At 42.8% G+C, this 16,387-nt stretch overlaps 1 protein-coding gene and 1 long non-coding RNA gene across 2 annotated transcripts in view; one reads left to right on the forward strand and one right to left on the reverse strand.

The window, feature by feature from the left end:
- The first annotated feature begins 484 nt into the window (after window positions 1-484).
- On the forward strand, window positions 485-10,692 carry LOC147665012 (uncharacterized). Its single transcript, XR_015305066.1, has 2 exons — window positions 485-2,056; window positions 8,375-10,692. It is a non-coding gene; the product is annotated as an uncharacterized LOC147665012 (long non-coding RNA).
- Window positions 10,693-11,339: 647 nt separating this feature from the next.
- Window positions 11,340-16,387, reverse strand: part of LOC147665013 (leukocyte cell-derived chemotaxin-2-like) — a 71,320-nt gene continuing 66,272 nt past the window's right edge. Inside the window, exon 5 of the mRNA XM_086949817.1 lies at window positions 11,340-13,736. Coding sequence (XP_086805943.1) covers window positions 13,567-13,736 — 170 coding nt within the window. The 3' untranslated portion in view covers window positions 11,340-13,566. The remainder of the gene's footprint in view (window positions 13,737-16,387) is intronic.

Genomic DNA, 16,387 nt, shown 5'->3' on the forward strand with positions numbered 1-16,387 from the left:
CCCTAAGTACACTGGCCACGCCCCTTTGAGAGACCCCCCCAGTTTTTTCATCCCACTTAAAGCCCTAGGCATATGCATCAAAGTAAATACCGGGAGCAAAGGGGCAGATTCTCAGAATCTGCCCCTTTGCTCCCGGTATTTCTGCATTTGGGATGCATAATCCCAAATGCAAAAATCGCAATTTAAGGAATCTCTAAATTGAGATTCCTTAAATTCCGATTGCATTTAAGGAATCCCAAATTGAGATTCCTTAAATGCAATGCATGGAACTCAAAAAAATTGCAAATTCGCTAATAGGAGTAGCAAATTACCATGAAGTTGAACTTCATGGTAAATTGCTAAAACTTTGAAAAAAGCACTTTTGTGGATTTTTCAAAGTTTCATGTTGCGCACACACATGGCCTTAGGGCATGTGTGTGTGCAACATATGTGCAGAGATCAATTTCAGGGGTGCAACAGGGTGTCATTTTGACACCCTTGATAGAGGGGCCTTTTTATCGACCCTGGTAGCCTGAAGGCCCTACATGGCCCTGCGTGATAGAAATCTGAAAACATGCCAAAATAACTAGCTTTCCTCATTAGTAAATAAAGGCCCCAGGGCCCACTATGCTTAAGGCTTAAAAACACACGTTTCTGTGCATTGAACTGAACAAGGTAAAATTAGGCCTTCAAAGATTAGTTAGTTTCATTGCCAGCTTCAAGACGAACACACACACACACACACAGGGTGCCCGTTGGTACAGCTTCCTGAAACCCTTGCTAACGTTATATTTTGAAACATAGCTTGCACAAGTATAAGCAGCAATTTCTAGCAATAAACAGCATCTATCATGGGAGTTCACACTTTCAGATATGTAGAAATGTACGTGACAGAAAAATGTCCTTTTTTAGCAATGTACAACATGTAACCATTTTTTTAGAAATAAGTGACGAAAATGTTCTCTTTCTAAGGTACAAGATGTCCTGAAAATGTTCTCTTTCTAAGGTACAAGATGTCCTGAAAATGTTCTCTTTCTAAGGTACAAGATGTCCTGAAAATGTTCTCTTTCTAAGGTACAAGATGTCCTGAAAATGTTCTCTTTCAAAGGTACAAGATGTTCTGTTCTAAAAATATACAGAACATAATGTACTGAAAAGATTTCCTTCCGGTGTAAACCGCCTGCACTGAAAGGGCGTAGGTCAGCGTCATCATAGAACCCTAGTTCCTCAATTTTGGGTATATCAGGCCCAAACGTCAAATCTGAAGCCAGAGCTCTGCTGATGCGACCTTTGCATGCAAGCTCTCCGGCTAGCCGATTGTCTGACTTGGGACTTCAAATCCTCTCTCTCAGGTGGTGGACTTCCTAAGCCAGATAATACTCTTGTCTTTTTAAATCTCTGTCCTTGCTCTGTATTTTCCATTCACACCCAATTCCTTGCATTTTTAGGTTCCCTTAAACTATTAGGCCCTGCTGGGATAGTCTCCATAGTTAAGGTGCTTCTAGGCACTAGACTTTATAGAGTGTTCTGCTTTCCCTAACTAATTTCTATTGTGCCTTTTAAAAGGTCCCAGTCCTTTTTGCACCTTGGATCTCTTTGGAATGTTAAAACTTGCATGGGTAATTCTCTTCAGAAAAGCACCTTTGTAGGCGCTATGGTTTCTTTGAATGTATTCTGAATGTGAACTTGCGTTTTGTTTTAACCCTGACAGATTAAAGTCAGACTTTCAAACATTTCATTGCTCAGGCTGATCAATTAATAAATGCATTTTCTGATGTACTTAAGACTTAACAAATAAAATGCCACTTTAAATGTGATCTTTTGTCATCTCATATCATTGTTCCTTATTCCTCAGTGAAGTGTTGCGTCGATGATACGTGCACACGGCTCATGACCACAGCAGGGTGGTTTGTCGGTTGTGACTCGTGACCACACCCCCAGAGGGCTTCTGTTCTCCCTCGCTCAGCTGGCGCCCAACGTGAAATCGTACTACCTACTGTTTGCGGCGGATCCGGTGCACATCTACGACAGGTCCCTGAGGGGTCCGGGCTCCGCTCCTTTGCAGCAGAGACCACGGGTAACACAAGGTTTTTGTTTTTCCTTAAATCTCCTGGGTCTCTGCTGCCTGAGGGTGCGACCGACTCTTTTTGGACTGTCTCTGGCTGCCACCTGTCCCCTGCAGCACTATCTCTAGTCACGATTTGAACCCTCTCTCTCTCTGTCTTTGTGAGGTCACGATTTGTCACTTTCTTGTCAGAGGCCAGTATAGGCTTTTCTGCTGCATATTGGTTCATAACAGTTGTGCCTTCAAGGTTGGTGGTTTTCCTGTTTTGCACTCTTGTTTGCCCTGCCGGTTCCGGTCCGGAGGGAATGATTATAGCGTCAATGGTTCTAGGTTTTTGATCCCTCGACAGTTAAAGTCTGTGCGCAGGGTGTCCCCCGGAGCCTCTGTGTCCGGGGTCGGAGTTAGAGTCTCCCCTTCTACAGTTCAAATCTGTGGGCAGGTTTATGATCCCTCTCCAGTTCAAGTCTGTGTGCAGGGTGTCCCCCGGAGCCTCTGTGTCCGGGGTCGGAGTTGAAGGCTCCCCTAGTTCTCCATTGTTGCATTATGGTTTGACGTGCAATCGCATTTTGTTCTGTGCCATGTTCTAGGTTGATAACACATTACTACTTTGCATATTGTATTGTTTTTATTTCCTTTTTTTCTCTCCAAACGGTTTATTGCCTATTTACATAGCATTTTGTGCTCTTCCTCTGTTCCGGTCTGTTCAGTCCTCATCCTCGCACTTCCTTGTTGCCCATTCTTCTCTCCCGCGCCCTTCCTCTGCCACTTGTGCCCCTACGTTCTCTTCCAGGAGTGCTGCCTTCACGCCCTTTCATTGTTTACTTTCTTCTCCTTACGATTTATTTTAGCAAGGTTTGGGTGTCCATATCTTTTGTTCAGTTCCACTTTTAGTCTGCTTTACTGACTGGCTTTGTCAGTTGCTGCCTTGTTCTCTCGTTCCACGAAGGTACAGAAAGAGGAAGTCACTTGTGGTAATTTCAGATTCCCCCCTCCTTCCTCGCCCATTCTTGCGCACCATGGTGCTCCACCGTGTTTAGTGACATTTCATATCTAGGTCCTTTTTACTGTGCTTTCAGTTTTTTATGATGCATCTTCATATGTTTTTGATTTGTCTTTGAAAGTTTTGTAATGGTTGATATTTGTTTTGTTCCATGTCATCTGTCCATTGCCTTGCTCTGTGTAAGTACATGTGCTTTGAAGTTGCTTCTCTGTGCGTCCAGTGACGTAGCGCCTCAGTCCTAGTTGCACCTCCTCCCACAGTCTTTTTTGTCTATCATTAGCCAAGCACCTGATAGCCAAAAAGGGAGGACGAGTATCCAAGTATTCCTCCTAGCCCCTTGACTTCCTCATCACATCCTCTATATCCGTGATGTCCAACACCACCCCACGTACTATAAATTGCTCTATCCATCTGGTACATGACGTCCCTATATCAGTCCATAACACCACTTTTAACACGTTAACAGAGCTTGATAACAAGAGCCGAGAGAGACTAGCCACTGCTTGGGAACTTCTGGGGTTCATCTTCACTCCCAACACCCAGGTTCACATCTCTATCATTTCCATGACTGACGTATGTGCCACCACACATACATTATTCTGCAACTCTGACAACTCGTCTAGTTCTGACGCCCTATCCACGTCTCACTCCGCTCATTCGATCCATTCCGGTCTCTCAGACGGCTCAAACTCCATTGTCATCACTGATGAGGAAGACTCAGATTCATCAGATCCTCCGCAGTCTGTTGTAAGTCCACCCATTCGTCACCACCAAGACAAAAATCCACATGCAGATGCGTCAGGCAGTGTTTGAGAAATGAACACTAGATCGATTCCCCAACTTTCCCAACGTCTAAGGTAGAGATACATAGGAAGGGCACACCCACCCTCCGTGCAAGCAAATAGCATTTCTCCTAGCTCACAGGGAACAACATACATACTAGTGTCCCTATAAATAGGATACTGAGTTCTACTGTATATAAAATACCTACTGACTTTCACTATATATTTTATCTTAAAAATTGAAAGTTGAGTAAGACTGATAATTCTATCAAGCTATTGAACAAAATAACCACTTTAGTCTAAGATTGCCTATGCCAGTTGTGGCGGCCAGCTCCACTACCCTGGTTGCGTCCCTGCACAGGATAAAGAATTAGAAGACGGTATATACCTCTATGTCATTAAGGGTATAGGAGAGGGACCTATACCAGATCTCAATTACAGCCACTAAGAAAGAAGAGCATAGGCAGAGTGTGGTTCACACCAAAGGCCCCCATTAAAAGATTATCTTGCATTTATACATTTAACTTGGGGGTCATTTAACATGGAATGCTTCTAGGTGGGCAATAAATAGCAGCTAAAGCTTCAATGACCCTAGCACCAAGGAAATAATATGAGGAATAAGACTCCCAATGCTGCATAATTTATTACTCTAAAATAAGCTTTACAAATATTGGAAATTCAAAAATTGTTTCTTCAAAAATAACATTACGCGTTAAGAATATACCAATCTTTTATATCAAATATGTGCGTTTCAATTTTGATATACATACATTAATTCAACAAAGCACTAAATAGGTTTTAATTTCGTAAATTGAACTGCATACTGGAGAGCTACCAGTAGCTCAAGAGCTACTGGTTGGAGAAGCTTGTTGCAATCACAAAGCAGTGGTGGTTGACATGAGCATGTAGTGTGTTTTTCATTGTAGGTTACATTTTTAAGTAGTTCCATTGATTTAAGATATTATTCTTTGCATTTTGAATGAGTCTGATTTGCACTCTAGAAATGTGCATGTAAATGCCAAGACTTTGCCAGATGCCCAGTGTAATGTTGAAAACAGTTCTTCTACCATATAAATGAGGTATTTTCTCTATAACGTGCACATCTATTTATGTCATAAATTTGCAAAGCACCCCCTCAAATAAAAGCCGCCTTGGTTTAGTGCCACAGGACCATGACAGTTCACCCTTTCATTGCATTTGTATGTGCTTTAAAGTTGCAAATTTGTGCACGGTTAAAATTTCCGCATTTAGGGATTTCTGACTGTTTACTATTGAACTTTTAAATAGTCATTCTAAACTAATAAGTTATCATGATAGCTGCACCTGTCAGTCAAATGACGGCAGTCAATATACCGCCTGCGCTGCTACAACAGCTCACCATGCAATACATCCAGGCCCCATTACAGCCTGCCATATTATACGTAGCGACCCAGCCACAACAATATGCACAATACGTTCAGGCCCAACGACAGCCAGCTGATCAGTACATACGGCCACAGCCCCCAGTACCATACATAGCAGCACAGCATGCCTGCAGAAATGACCAACAAAATTATTATATAAATAACAGAAAGAATGCCTCCAGAAAATCAGGTATACAGGGAAGAGTAAATGGAATGGTACAACTGAGGCTCCAGTCACAGCCAACACAGCGCACTTGTTATTATTGCCACAGAATAGGTCACATGCAAAGACAGTGCCGCAATAGGCTTCGAGACCAAAGCCAGCAACTTATGAGTCCAGCACAGCAAGGACTAAGCCCCTATGGCCCCTATGAATGTGGCCCAAGTCCAACAATAGTTCCTGTGAATGCACGTTCCCATGCAACAGCAACAATAGACACCTATACACAAAATGATGCCCCAAAAAGAAAAAAAAATGCTGCAGCACCCAGGTACTAAGTACAAAATAATTTATTCGTACCAGTATCCGAATTCAGTCCAACAGATCGGGGAGGGTGTTACAACAGGGCACTGACAGTTGATGCTCGCCATTACAAAATAGGGTTTGTGAAATTTTGGCTTGCGTTCAAGTTGAATGATGCCACTAGCCTTAAAGCAACGTAGATGTCGGAGCAGATAATATTAAAATAAAAGAATCTCCCACAGTTTCTTATGCACAGAAATAGTGAGAGAATAGGGGGATAAAATGATGGAATGGAATATACGGCGTTTACTCAGCGTGCACGACATACAGAGAACATGAGCCTGTGTTTAATGTGATGTTAAATATTCTGGTCAGCATAGCCTACATTTAAAAAAGCACATGTTTTTAGATGTTACAAGGTGACAAAAGAGTTAACAGGCTTTCTCTGCCGTTTGAAGTAACCAGCCACAGATTCTGGGCGTTGAGCCAGGCAGGAAATACATTTCCTGTGGTCTGCAACGAGAATTTTTTTGCAGTTGGGACATCGATGATCGCAGGATCACACAAAATGAGAAATATACACATGTGTATATATATAAAAATATATATATATGTGCATAACAGAAGTAATATGTAGGTATATTAATAATTTTATTTCTAGGTTCTTCAAAATTGCAGGAAATATTGTGTAGTGATACTGTACGGCGACTGTGCTAAAATGCTTTTAAGCGGTACATGAGCCAGGGACTAAAATACTGATTGTGCATTGACAAAGACAAAAGGCTAACAAAATATTTGAGGCCTACTGGACGTGGCAAGGCTTGATTATTTCTATGTTGTAAAGAAATGGTACGTTCCTGATTCAGGTAGTTTAGTGAAATGTTTTAGCCTTTCGGTTTATGAGCCTGGGGCAGGTTATGAACAGGTGTCACTGTGACAGAGATTTTCAAATATGTTTTACGTTGAGACAAGCTATAGCCCAACATTTTTTTAAGTTCCTTTTTTAGATAATGGATTCTTCTTTAAAGTAACTTATACAAAAAGGCAATATAATTCCCAGATTCTTTCCTTCATTTGGAGTTCCCTCCATACCCCAGCTAGCCAACATACAGAATACAGCAGTGAATAGCACTACTATTACCAGGCCGGCTGAAGTACAGTTGCAGACTTCAGATGGTTGTACATATTTTTTACCTGCTTTAAAAGTTTAAATACCCTGGAATTATGACAGTATCATGTTTTAGGTGTTTAGTGTATTTTTTTTAAAGTAATGGATGTTCCAAGGTTTCACAAAATTATTATTTATGCATCAACACAAGTGAAAACTCTTCTGAAATAATGAAAAATATTAAAAACAACAAAAGTTTGTATACACTAACATGCACTGCGAGGTTTCTTTCAAAGTCAGGTTTCCAGGAAGTGGGGCCACATCAGTTCTGGCCTTTGACATGTCAATAATGGAACACAGATCTTGGCCCAAAGACTTTTTGGAAATAATAGACTACTAACCAGCAGCTGTCCCCTTTGCCAAGAGGAAAGAAATAACGGTACAGACTTCAGGGTCAACTCTACAAATCAGAGAAGAATAACTTGTTTCCATTTGACTGTCCAAAAGGAAGAAGGCGGTGACAGCTTGGTCGTTTATGGATTCAGACGTAACCACAACACCTGCCGCACAGAAGTGTCTTATCTAAAGTTATGTATTTTGTATTATAATATTTTGCAATACTGGCAGAAGTGGAATTAGATAGATTGAATTGGGTTTGTCTCATTGTGTTAATAGGAAGACTTGTATTGCTCATATTTGTGAAGTTGCCAATAGCAACAAAGTCACTTCCAATATATCTGTTAGCACATGGAGTAAATAGCCCTTGCAAGCATGCAGAAAGGTTCAACACCCCCTCTACCAGCACAGTTAGCACCCCAGATTAATTGTGTTTGCAACATGTGTCCTCATCGCCCTCCTCTGATGGAAGTAGTAATGCAATAATAAGAAATAGTGCCCAAGCAGCTAGACAGCATCCTGCTCACGATTCTCTGCAGAGTATGAGATACAGTCAGATGACAACAATAGGTAGACAGAAGACTAAGGCACTGTTACATGACTCATACACTCCCCATGCAGGGAGAACAGATAGATTTTCTCACCTAGGAAGATACGACCACAGACTATAGAACACCTCCTGCAGGATACACAAACTAATGTCAGATTATTGAGGCCACTGTCTCTAAAGTGTTTATACATAGAACAGGAAGGGACAACTCTTCCACCTCACTGATGCATGAGGTCATCACTGACACATGCAGAATGGAAGTGAAGACAACAAGGCTATTTCAGATGACTGTTCATGATATGGCCCATAGTGTAGTTTTTTTTTTGCAGCATCAATGGGTTTATGATAGCGGGTTCTATGTTAGTCGAACATTGCTCCGTCCCCCACACCCTACATTGCCCATAACAGATTAGAACGGCGCTGTTGTTATTCGCAAAAAGTTACGCCCATGGCAAAATTCAGTGCCCGAGGTCAGTTAAGGTATAAAGAAGCGCTCTTAGGGCAACATAGGGTAGACTAGGATTATAAAATAAGATAGACAGGTTGTCCACTTAGGGTGTATAAAATAAAGATGTCCAAAAGCATGAACTGATTTCAAACTAAAAGACACCTCTTCTCTGTTTTCTAGAATGGCATGTTACCTGTGGGGCGACACTCAAATTGAAAACAGCAGTTTTTTCAGACAATAAATATGGCATCTCTGACCGAATTGACTTTTTCTGGGCCTGCAGAGAATGGCTCTATCTCCAACAGCCCTAACGAAGAAGCAGCCTGAGCTCAAGAGAACATTGCACCAAGTCTCCATGATGGTTCCACCAGCAAATATCTCCAACATCGATGCCCATCTCTGGCTCTGTTATCTGGCTTCACGGACAGGAGCAGTGTGCTCAGTTCTAAGGGTGGACAGTGTTCAAAGACCCACCAAAGGAGTTTGCCGGTTGAACAGAGACCAGCTCTTTTTCCCACAGCATCATTGTGAAGCTCCACACCAAGGCAGAAGGACTCTGGCTTCGAAATACCAAGAGGAGAGTATGCCTTTGGATAAGGAGTGAGCTGTACATTACTAACAACGAAGAACATGGCTCAACTGACCAATGCCATCAACAACTTGAACAAGATAGAAAAGAAATGGATTGCTGGAGGAGATGCCATAGTAGAGAGCCACAGATTTGTTGAACTTTGACTGGATACCTTTGTGGCAGTTCTAAAAAGTTTTTATTTTTTGCTGTTTCTTTTTGTGTTGCATCCCGCAGATGAATGTCATTGTAGGAAAAGAAAGTTAGCACCAAGATAGTGGGGAAAAACTACACTAGCATAGGTATTTACAGGTAGCTGGGTATGAGGACAAAGGTCGTGTTCATTGGGATGGGACTGGAATACGAATGGAGATGAGCGAGTTAGCAGCGCACCTAGCACCCACTATGGAATACAAATAGCTCCTCCACTTCTCCCAGGTAGAGACTGTCTGAGTAAGAGCCCAACAAGAGCCCAATATGAACGCCTGCTTAATGAGCAAGATGCAGAGTATGCGAAAATACTCATTAGGCCAAAAGAAGATAAAGCCAACGAAATAGATCAACAACAAGGTAGCTTTAAGTGTTATGTTAATGACATGCCCTGGATACAGCAACTGGATGAAGGGTCGCAGAGATAATAAGTTAAAAGAATGTTCATTGAATGAACATGAGGAGGGAGATGATAGAGGGGCCTTTTTATCGACCCTGGTAGCCTGAAGGCCCTACATGGCCCTGCGTGATAGAAATCTGAAAACATGCCAAAATAACTAGCTTTCCTCATTAGTAAATAAAGGCCCCAGGGCCCACTATGCTTAAGGCTTAAAAACACACGTTTCTGTGCATTGAACTGAACAAGGTAAAATTAGGCCTTCAAAGATTAGTTAGTTTCATTGCCAGCTTCAAGACGAACACACACACACACACACAGGGTGCCCGTTGGTACAGCTTCCTGAAACCCTTGCTAACGTTATATTTTGAAACATAGCTTGCACAAGTATAAGCAGCAATTTCTAGCAATAAACAGCATCTATCATGGGAGTTCACACTTTCAGATATGTAGAAATGTGCGTGACAGAAAAATGTCCTTTTTTAGCAATGTACAACATGTAACCATTTTTTTAGAAATAAGTGACGAAAATGTTCTCTTTCTAAGGTACAAGATGTCCTGAAAATGTTCTCTTTCTAAGGTACAAGATGTCCTGAAAATGTTCTCTTTCAAAGGTACAAGATGTTCTGTTCTAAAAATATACAGAACATAATGTACTGAAAAGATTTCCTTCCGGTGTAAACCGCCTGCACTGAAAGGGCGTAGGTCAGCGTCATCATAGAACCCTAGTTCCTCAATTTTGGGTATATCAGGCCCAAACGTCAAATCTGAAGCCAGAGCTCTGCTGATGCGACCTTTGCATGCAAGCTCTCCGGCTAGCCGATTGTCTGACTTGGGACTTCAAATCCTCTCTCTCAGGTGGTGGACTTCCTAAGCCAGATAATACTCTTGTCTTTTTAAATCTCTGTCCTTGCTCTGTATTTTCCATTCACACCCAATTCCTTGCATTTTTAGGTTCCCTTAAACTATTAGGCCCTGCTGGGATAGTCTCCATAGTTAAGGTGCTTCTAGGCACTAGACTTTATAGAGTGTTCTGCTTTCCCTAACTAATTTCTATTGTGCCTTTTAAAAGGTCCCAGTCCTTTTTGCACCTTGGATCTCTTTGGAATGTTAAAACTTGCATGGGTAATTCTCTTCAGAAAAGCACCTTTGTAGGCGCTATGGTTTCTTTGAATGTATTCTGAATGTGAACTTGCGTTTTGTTTTAACCCTGACAGATTAAAGTCAGACTTTCAAACATTTCATTGCTCAGGCTGATCAATTAATAAATGCATTTTCTGATGTACTTAAGACTTAACAAATAAAATGCCACTTTAAATGTGATCTTTTGTCATCTCATATCATTGTTCCTTATTCCTCAGTGAAGTGTTGCGTCGATGATACGTGCACACGGCTCATGACCACAGCAGGGTGGTTTGTCGGTTGTGACTCGTGACCACACCCCCAGAGGGCTTCTGTTCTCCCTCGCTCACCCTTGCACCCTTGAAATTGCATGAGCAATTTGCGAGTACCTACTGATACTCGCAAATTGCTCATGCAATCTCCAATTCATTCCTATGGGTCTGAATGCCCATAGGAATGAATGGGACAGCATTCCTTAATTGCGACTAGCAATTTAAGAGTAGCAATTAAGGAATGCTTAGGAATCGCTATTTTAATAGCCATTCCTACATGCATAGGCTTTTGCTATTCCTAAATAGCGATTCCTTAAAAATCGCTATTTAGGAAGAGCAAAAGGCTACGTTGATGCATCTGCCGGTAAGATGTAGGTGGCCTAAATTACAAATTCGGTAACTTACCGATTCAGTATTTTAAGGAATCGGTAAATTACTGATTCCTTAAAATACTGAATCGGTAAATTACCGAATTTGCAAAGTAGGGGGCACCCAAATGAGTTCTTTTAGCATTTTAGGATTCGTTATTTACCACCAACTATAAGTTGGTGGTAAATAAGGAATACATTTGTAATTGCAAATCTGTGCATTTTCAACTCAGCCATCTGGCAAACATACATGCCCTTAGGGCATGTATGTATGCACATCTGCACACAAGCACGATTCAGGGGCACGATAAGCACCGGCTTCAATGTGGTATGTGACAAAGTCTGCCATGCCCAAACCCCCCCATCAAATGATGGTTCACAGCATGATTTAAATTTTTTTTTTAGTAAATCCTTTAATTGAATTTAGTGACATACAACATGTACAAAGGCAGTGCAGCCGGATCATGAGTCCCTAAGAGCACAATACATCAATGTAACAGCCAAGCATCCTCTTTTATATCATAAGAGTAGTACAGTGACGAACCCAGAAACAACCCCCTGTCAATGCTTAAAGAGTGTCTAAGTAATGGACTCCAGGGGGCATATGCACAAGTCCCTATTGCCACCACATTATCACTTTTACTGACGTTGTGGTGGCGATAGGGGCTGCGCCTTATGTACAAGGCAGCGTTAAGTCACTTAATGTGGCTCAACTCTGCCTTGTAAATAAGACCCCCTTGGGTGGACAGTGGGTGTTGTGGTGGGTGTTCCGCTGCAACACCCATTGATTTTGACGCTGCCTCCTATGTACAAGGGTAGTGTAAATAGGAGGCAGCGCCAAAATTAAGACCAGGAAAACCCTGGTCTTAAGTTGGCGAAAGTTGCCTTGTGCCGCACACATGGAAAAAGCAAAATGCCATGGTTTGTTTATGTACAGGAAGGTACCCCTTCCTGTACATAAACAAACCTTTAAGGAAAATGCCATTCTGTCCCTTTCATGTGTGCTGCATGAAGCAGCACACACAGCAGTTACAGAATGGCATTTTAGGATTGTTTATGTGTATGAAGGGACACCTTCTCACACATAAACAATCCTCCCCTGCATGCAGACACCCTTGCACTCTGGTGCAAGGGTGCCTGCGTTCGTGCTAAGTTACTAAACCCAGTGCCATCGCAGGGCGGAACACAAGGCTGCACCACATTCTTGTAAACGCCGTGCTCCGCCACTTTCTTGTACATATCCCCTAGGACTCTCTACTGATCCCTCCTCCATCCCTCGGTATGATCGCCATTTTCTCCCACTTTCACTGCTCTTGCTCACATGCTGAAATTTATTTCACCAGGTTAAGGAGCTGATTATTGAGGTCAGCTCCACACCACGCAAAGACGTTTTGGGGTATTTTTGAGCGGGCTATTCTGGGGAGTTCGATCATTTTGATCAGCACAACTCTTCCAACTAGGGCTATTGACAGGTAAAGGTGTCCATCAGCATTCAAAGACAGGCCATAAACAGAGCCTACACCTCACAAACCTATACATATGCAGCTGGGCTTCCTCTCAGCACAATGCTCACCACTGGGCATCCCATGTTTAAGGCTGCAAACAAATGGCCAGACTTACCAATGCTTTGCACCGTGTTTGTGTCACTTTTGTGATGCACACCCCGTGCAAAGTATTGGCTGGGATTTACTATCCAACACAAACCAAGACTTTCACTGCAAAGTATCTGAAAGTAAGGTAAAGCTGTGCTACCCGCTGCTTTGCACCGCTTCGAGTCAAGGCGGTGTTCCATGGGTGGCGTATCGGCATTTTCATGCAAACCCCCTCCCACCGCCGCCCTAAAAAACCAATGTCCGGCACACATGAAAAGTGGGAAAAGTCTTCATGCAGTTTTTGTACTGGAAGGATTCCTACAAAACCTATATTTTAGAAAATGCACACACAGTTGTCAATGGCACACGGTTGAGTGCGCTGGGGCATGGGGACCAAAAGTGCGCCCATGCTGTGGGAGAGTCAATGGAGCACTTGTTAGTAGATATGGCACATTTTTCCGCTCTCCCTTTGATACATCGCTTTAGGCTGCTGCGCTGCTCTATGTCAAATATTAGTAAATCTGGGTCAAAGTGTGCACCCCTGGTCTCCACATGTCCAATGGTATGGGGTGAGAACACGGTGGAGACCTGTGATATACCTGTGTGTGAGCATCTGTGCTTCCTGTCTACGTCTGTGACTCAGAGAAATATAAGTGACATTTTTGTGTTTTTACCAGGGGCGTAGCAAAGGCGCCGCGGGCCCTAATGCAGGCTGGGAATTTGGGCTCCCATACCCTAATTTGGGAGTTGAAAGCAGCCTCTGGAAATAGACCCTTCACATAGGCAGAGATAGAGAGAGAGACAGAGAGAGAGACAGTCAGACTAATGCCAGCGTAGGTCCACTCATTCGAGCAGCCCCGTGGGGTCCGAGAGGTCGCATTTCTGCATGTGGAGGTGCGAGGTAATCCGCGGATACTGCGCTTGCATCGGCCGCAGCGTGCCCAGGCGGCATCCCTTCATGACAGGGCCACCGTGGACATCTGGCGTCACGTTGAAGATCTTGAAGCAGAATCCTGGAGAGAAAAACAAAAGAGATGAAGATTAAATAAGGAACAAAAGTCAGGTTGTTGGTAAAATTGAACCCCTGATGGAGCCCAGAGAACGGTCTGTTAAGGCACTCTTCAGTACTGCCTCAAGGGCCCGATGCAGGTCGCCAATTACCGGTCGGTAACAGCCGATTTCGGCCATTACCGACCGGTATTTGGGATTTGACATGTAGGTAGGCTTAATTTACTGATTCGGTAAATTTACTGATTCGGTAAAATTCCGAATCGGTAAATTTACCGAATCGGTAAATACAGATGTAGGTGGCACTGGAAACAGTGCCACAGGCCATTACCGATTTGTTATTTACGATGTAATACTATTACATGGTAAATAACGAATTCCAGTGTACATGCACATCTGTGCATGTACACCTGTGCCATGTGGCACACAGACATGCCCTTAGAGCATGTCTGTGTGTCACATGGCACACAAGGCAAAATTAGGGGTGCAACAGGGTGTCAAAGTGACACCCTGTCACCCTTGCAAAATCGGTAAATTTACCGAATCGGTATTTACCGATTCAGTAATTGACATTGATTCCTCTGGGCCTTGGCCCAAAGGAATCAATGGCAATTACCAAATCGGTAAATACCGATTCGGTAATTACCGAATCATACAGATTCGGTAAAAATTACTGAATTTTTACCTACATCTGATTTACCGAATCTAGAATACCGAATCGGTAAAATTTGGTATTCTAGAGCCAGTAAATCAATTTTACCTACATCTGGGCCCAAGTCTGCTAAAAAATTATGGACAAATGTGTGGCCTACTTCATGCTGGGTGTGAATCAGCCAGGGTTCAGACATAGCACCAATGAGGCAACCTTCATGGTTATTGATGGATTCTAAAAACCTTTGATGTTGGCCAACTGCGTCTACTTATCCTGTCGGACTTGACAATAACGTTCAATACTGCTGATGACACAGTGGCCTCGATTATAAGAATCTCAGCGTGAGATGAGATGTTTATTACTTGTGATAAAATCCAACACCTAAGGGTTTGTAATATATCATGTGCAAGAAGTAGCAGCTATTCTGAACTTTTCTCAAACATGGGGGATAATTTTTCCCATGTTAAAAATGACATAAATGTGGCGCAAGGGGCATGTAAGTCTGCCCCATGGAGTGCAACATGGATTTGTTGCTTACTGCACCATGATCAGCAGGTACAAATTGGCATCTTCTACTCAAAGAACAAACCCCTGGTCAAGGCTCCTCTGTGTTAAATGGAGCCCAGTGGACACATCTTTCTCAGGCATTGCATCAAGGGTCCAGAAGACTCCACCTCTGCACATCAAGGAAGCAGGTACCTTCAGCATCCTGCAGACACATCCAGAGAGATCCACACTCAAACATCTGAAGCAATACAAGGGCCTTTGCTGGATGTCTATCCCACCTCAGAGAGAGAGAGAGTGGCTGAGGAAGATAGGGGTGTGAGGGTGAGAACAGGAGTACTGCAGACACTCCAAAGGTCACTTCCTCTTCCACACACCTGCTGATATTCACTTCACAGACTAATGCTCTCAAATATTGGACATTTTCAATGTATTCATAAGAAAATCATTGTTATTACTCATGGATCTGATACTGCTAACAAGCACTGGCGATGCCAATAGGTTTGGTTTGTTTGAGGCATATGTTCATTTTGGTCTGATATATCTGGGCGCAGAAATAAAAACACAATTTATATACACTCAAATACTGGTCAATGTCCTGATACATTCTTGTGAAATGGGACTCATTCGACAGTAGAAAGCCACTCTTACATGACCTTAAAGCATACAATTGCCACATGTAAGCAACCTGTAAACATGGCAGCTATGTTGAAGGCTCTCTGTGTTACTGTACTGGTGATAACAGCTCTTCCACTTTCATATATGCAAACTATGTAATGTGTACAGATGTTAGTGGCAAAGTATGTCTTCTGACAAGTTCTACCATGTGCACTCCTTCAAACTCTGCCAAAGAACTCTTTACACAGCTATGTAAAGTTTGCTCTTGTTCTTCTGCTCAGTGCTGCAAACATTGATATCAATACATATCCTTATTATATTATGAGCTACTGGTCTGTACCTAGTTTAAACCGCGACCAAGTTAGAGAAATTTTCTATGAAGAATTTGAATAAAAAATAGTGATTGACGACCAATGGGATTCTACTTCCCCTGACACTATTTTGGGACCACGAGCGGTACCGGACCTGAGAACATTTTTTGGCAGCCTACGCAGCGACCCTACACACATGCCTAATCCCTGCTGATGAGAGGTAACAACCTCGAAACACGTGTCCAGGGATGGCCAACGCGACAGTGATTTTTGCTCAAGACTCTGGCAGAGGCGCACCCGCTGATGCTTACTTCATGGACCACAATGCTTTGGGGTAACACGCTGGTAGGACCAGCAGTGTGCGACCAATTGGATTTTCACTAACTTGGGACCATTGGGGTTGGGGGCAGTGCATGCTCGCAATACAAGGCCCCAGTAGAATGGATATAAGCACAATGCACCAGCAGTGATCGATAAATCAAGATGTGACAACCTCTCATGTTAAGTTATGTATGCATATCTGCTGTGCTTGAACATAGGGAGAAAGGTATGCTTGGGACTCCTGGAATCC

This window comes from Lissotriton vulgaris, unplaced genomic scaffold, assembly GCF_964263255.1.
Source record: "Lissotriton vulgaris unplaced genomic scaffold, aLisVul1.2 SCAFFOLD_2061, whole genome shotgun sequence".
Lineage (NCBI taxonomy): Eukaryota > Metazoa > Chordata > Amphibia > Caudata > Salamandridae > Lissotriton > Lissotriton vulgaris.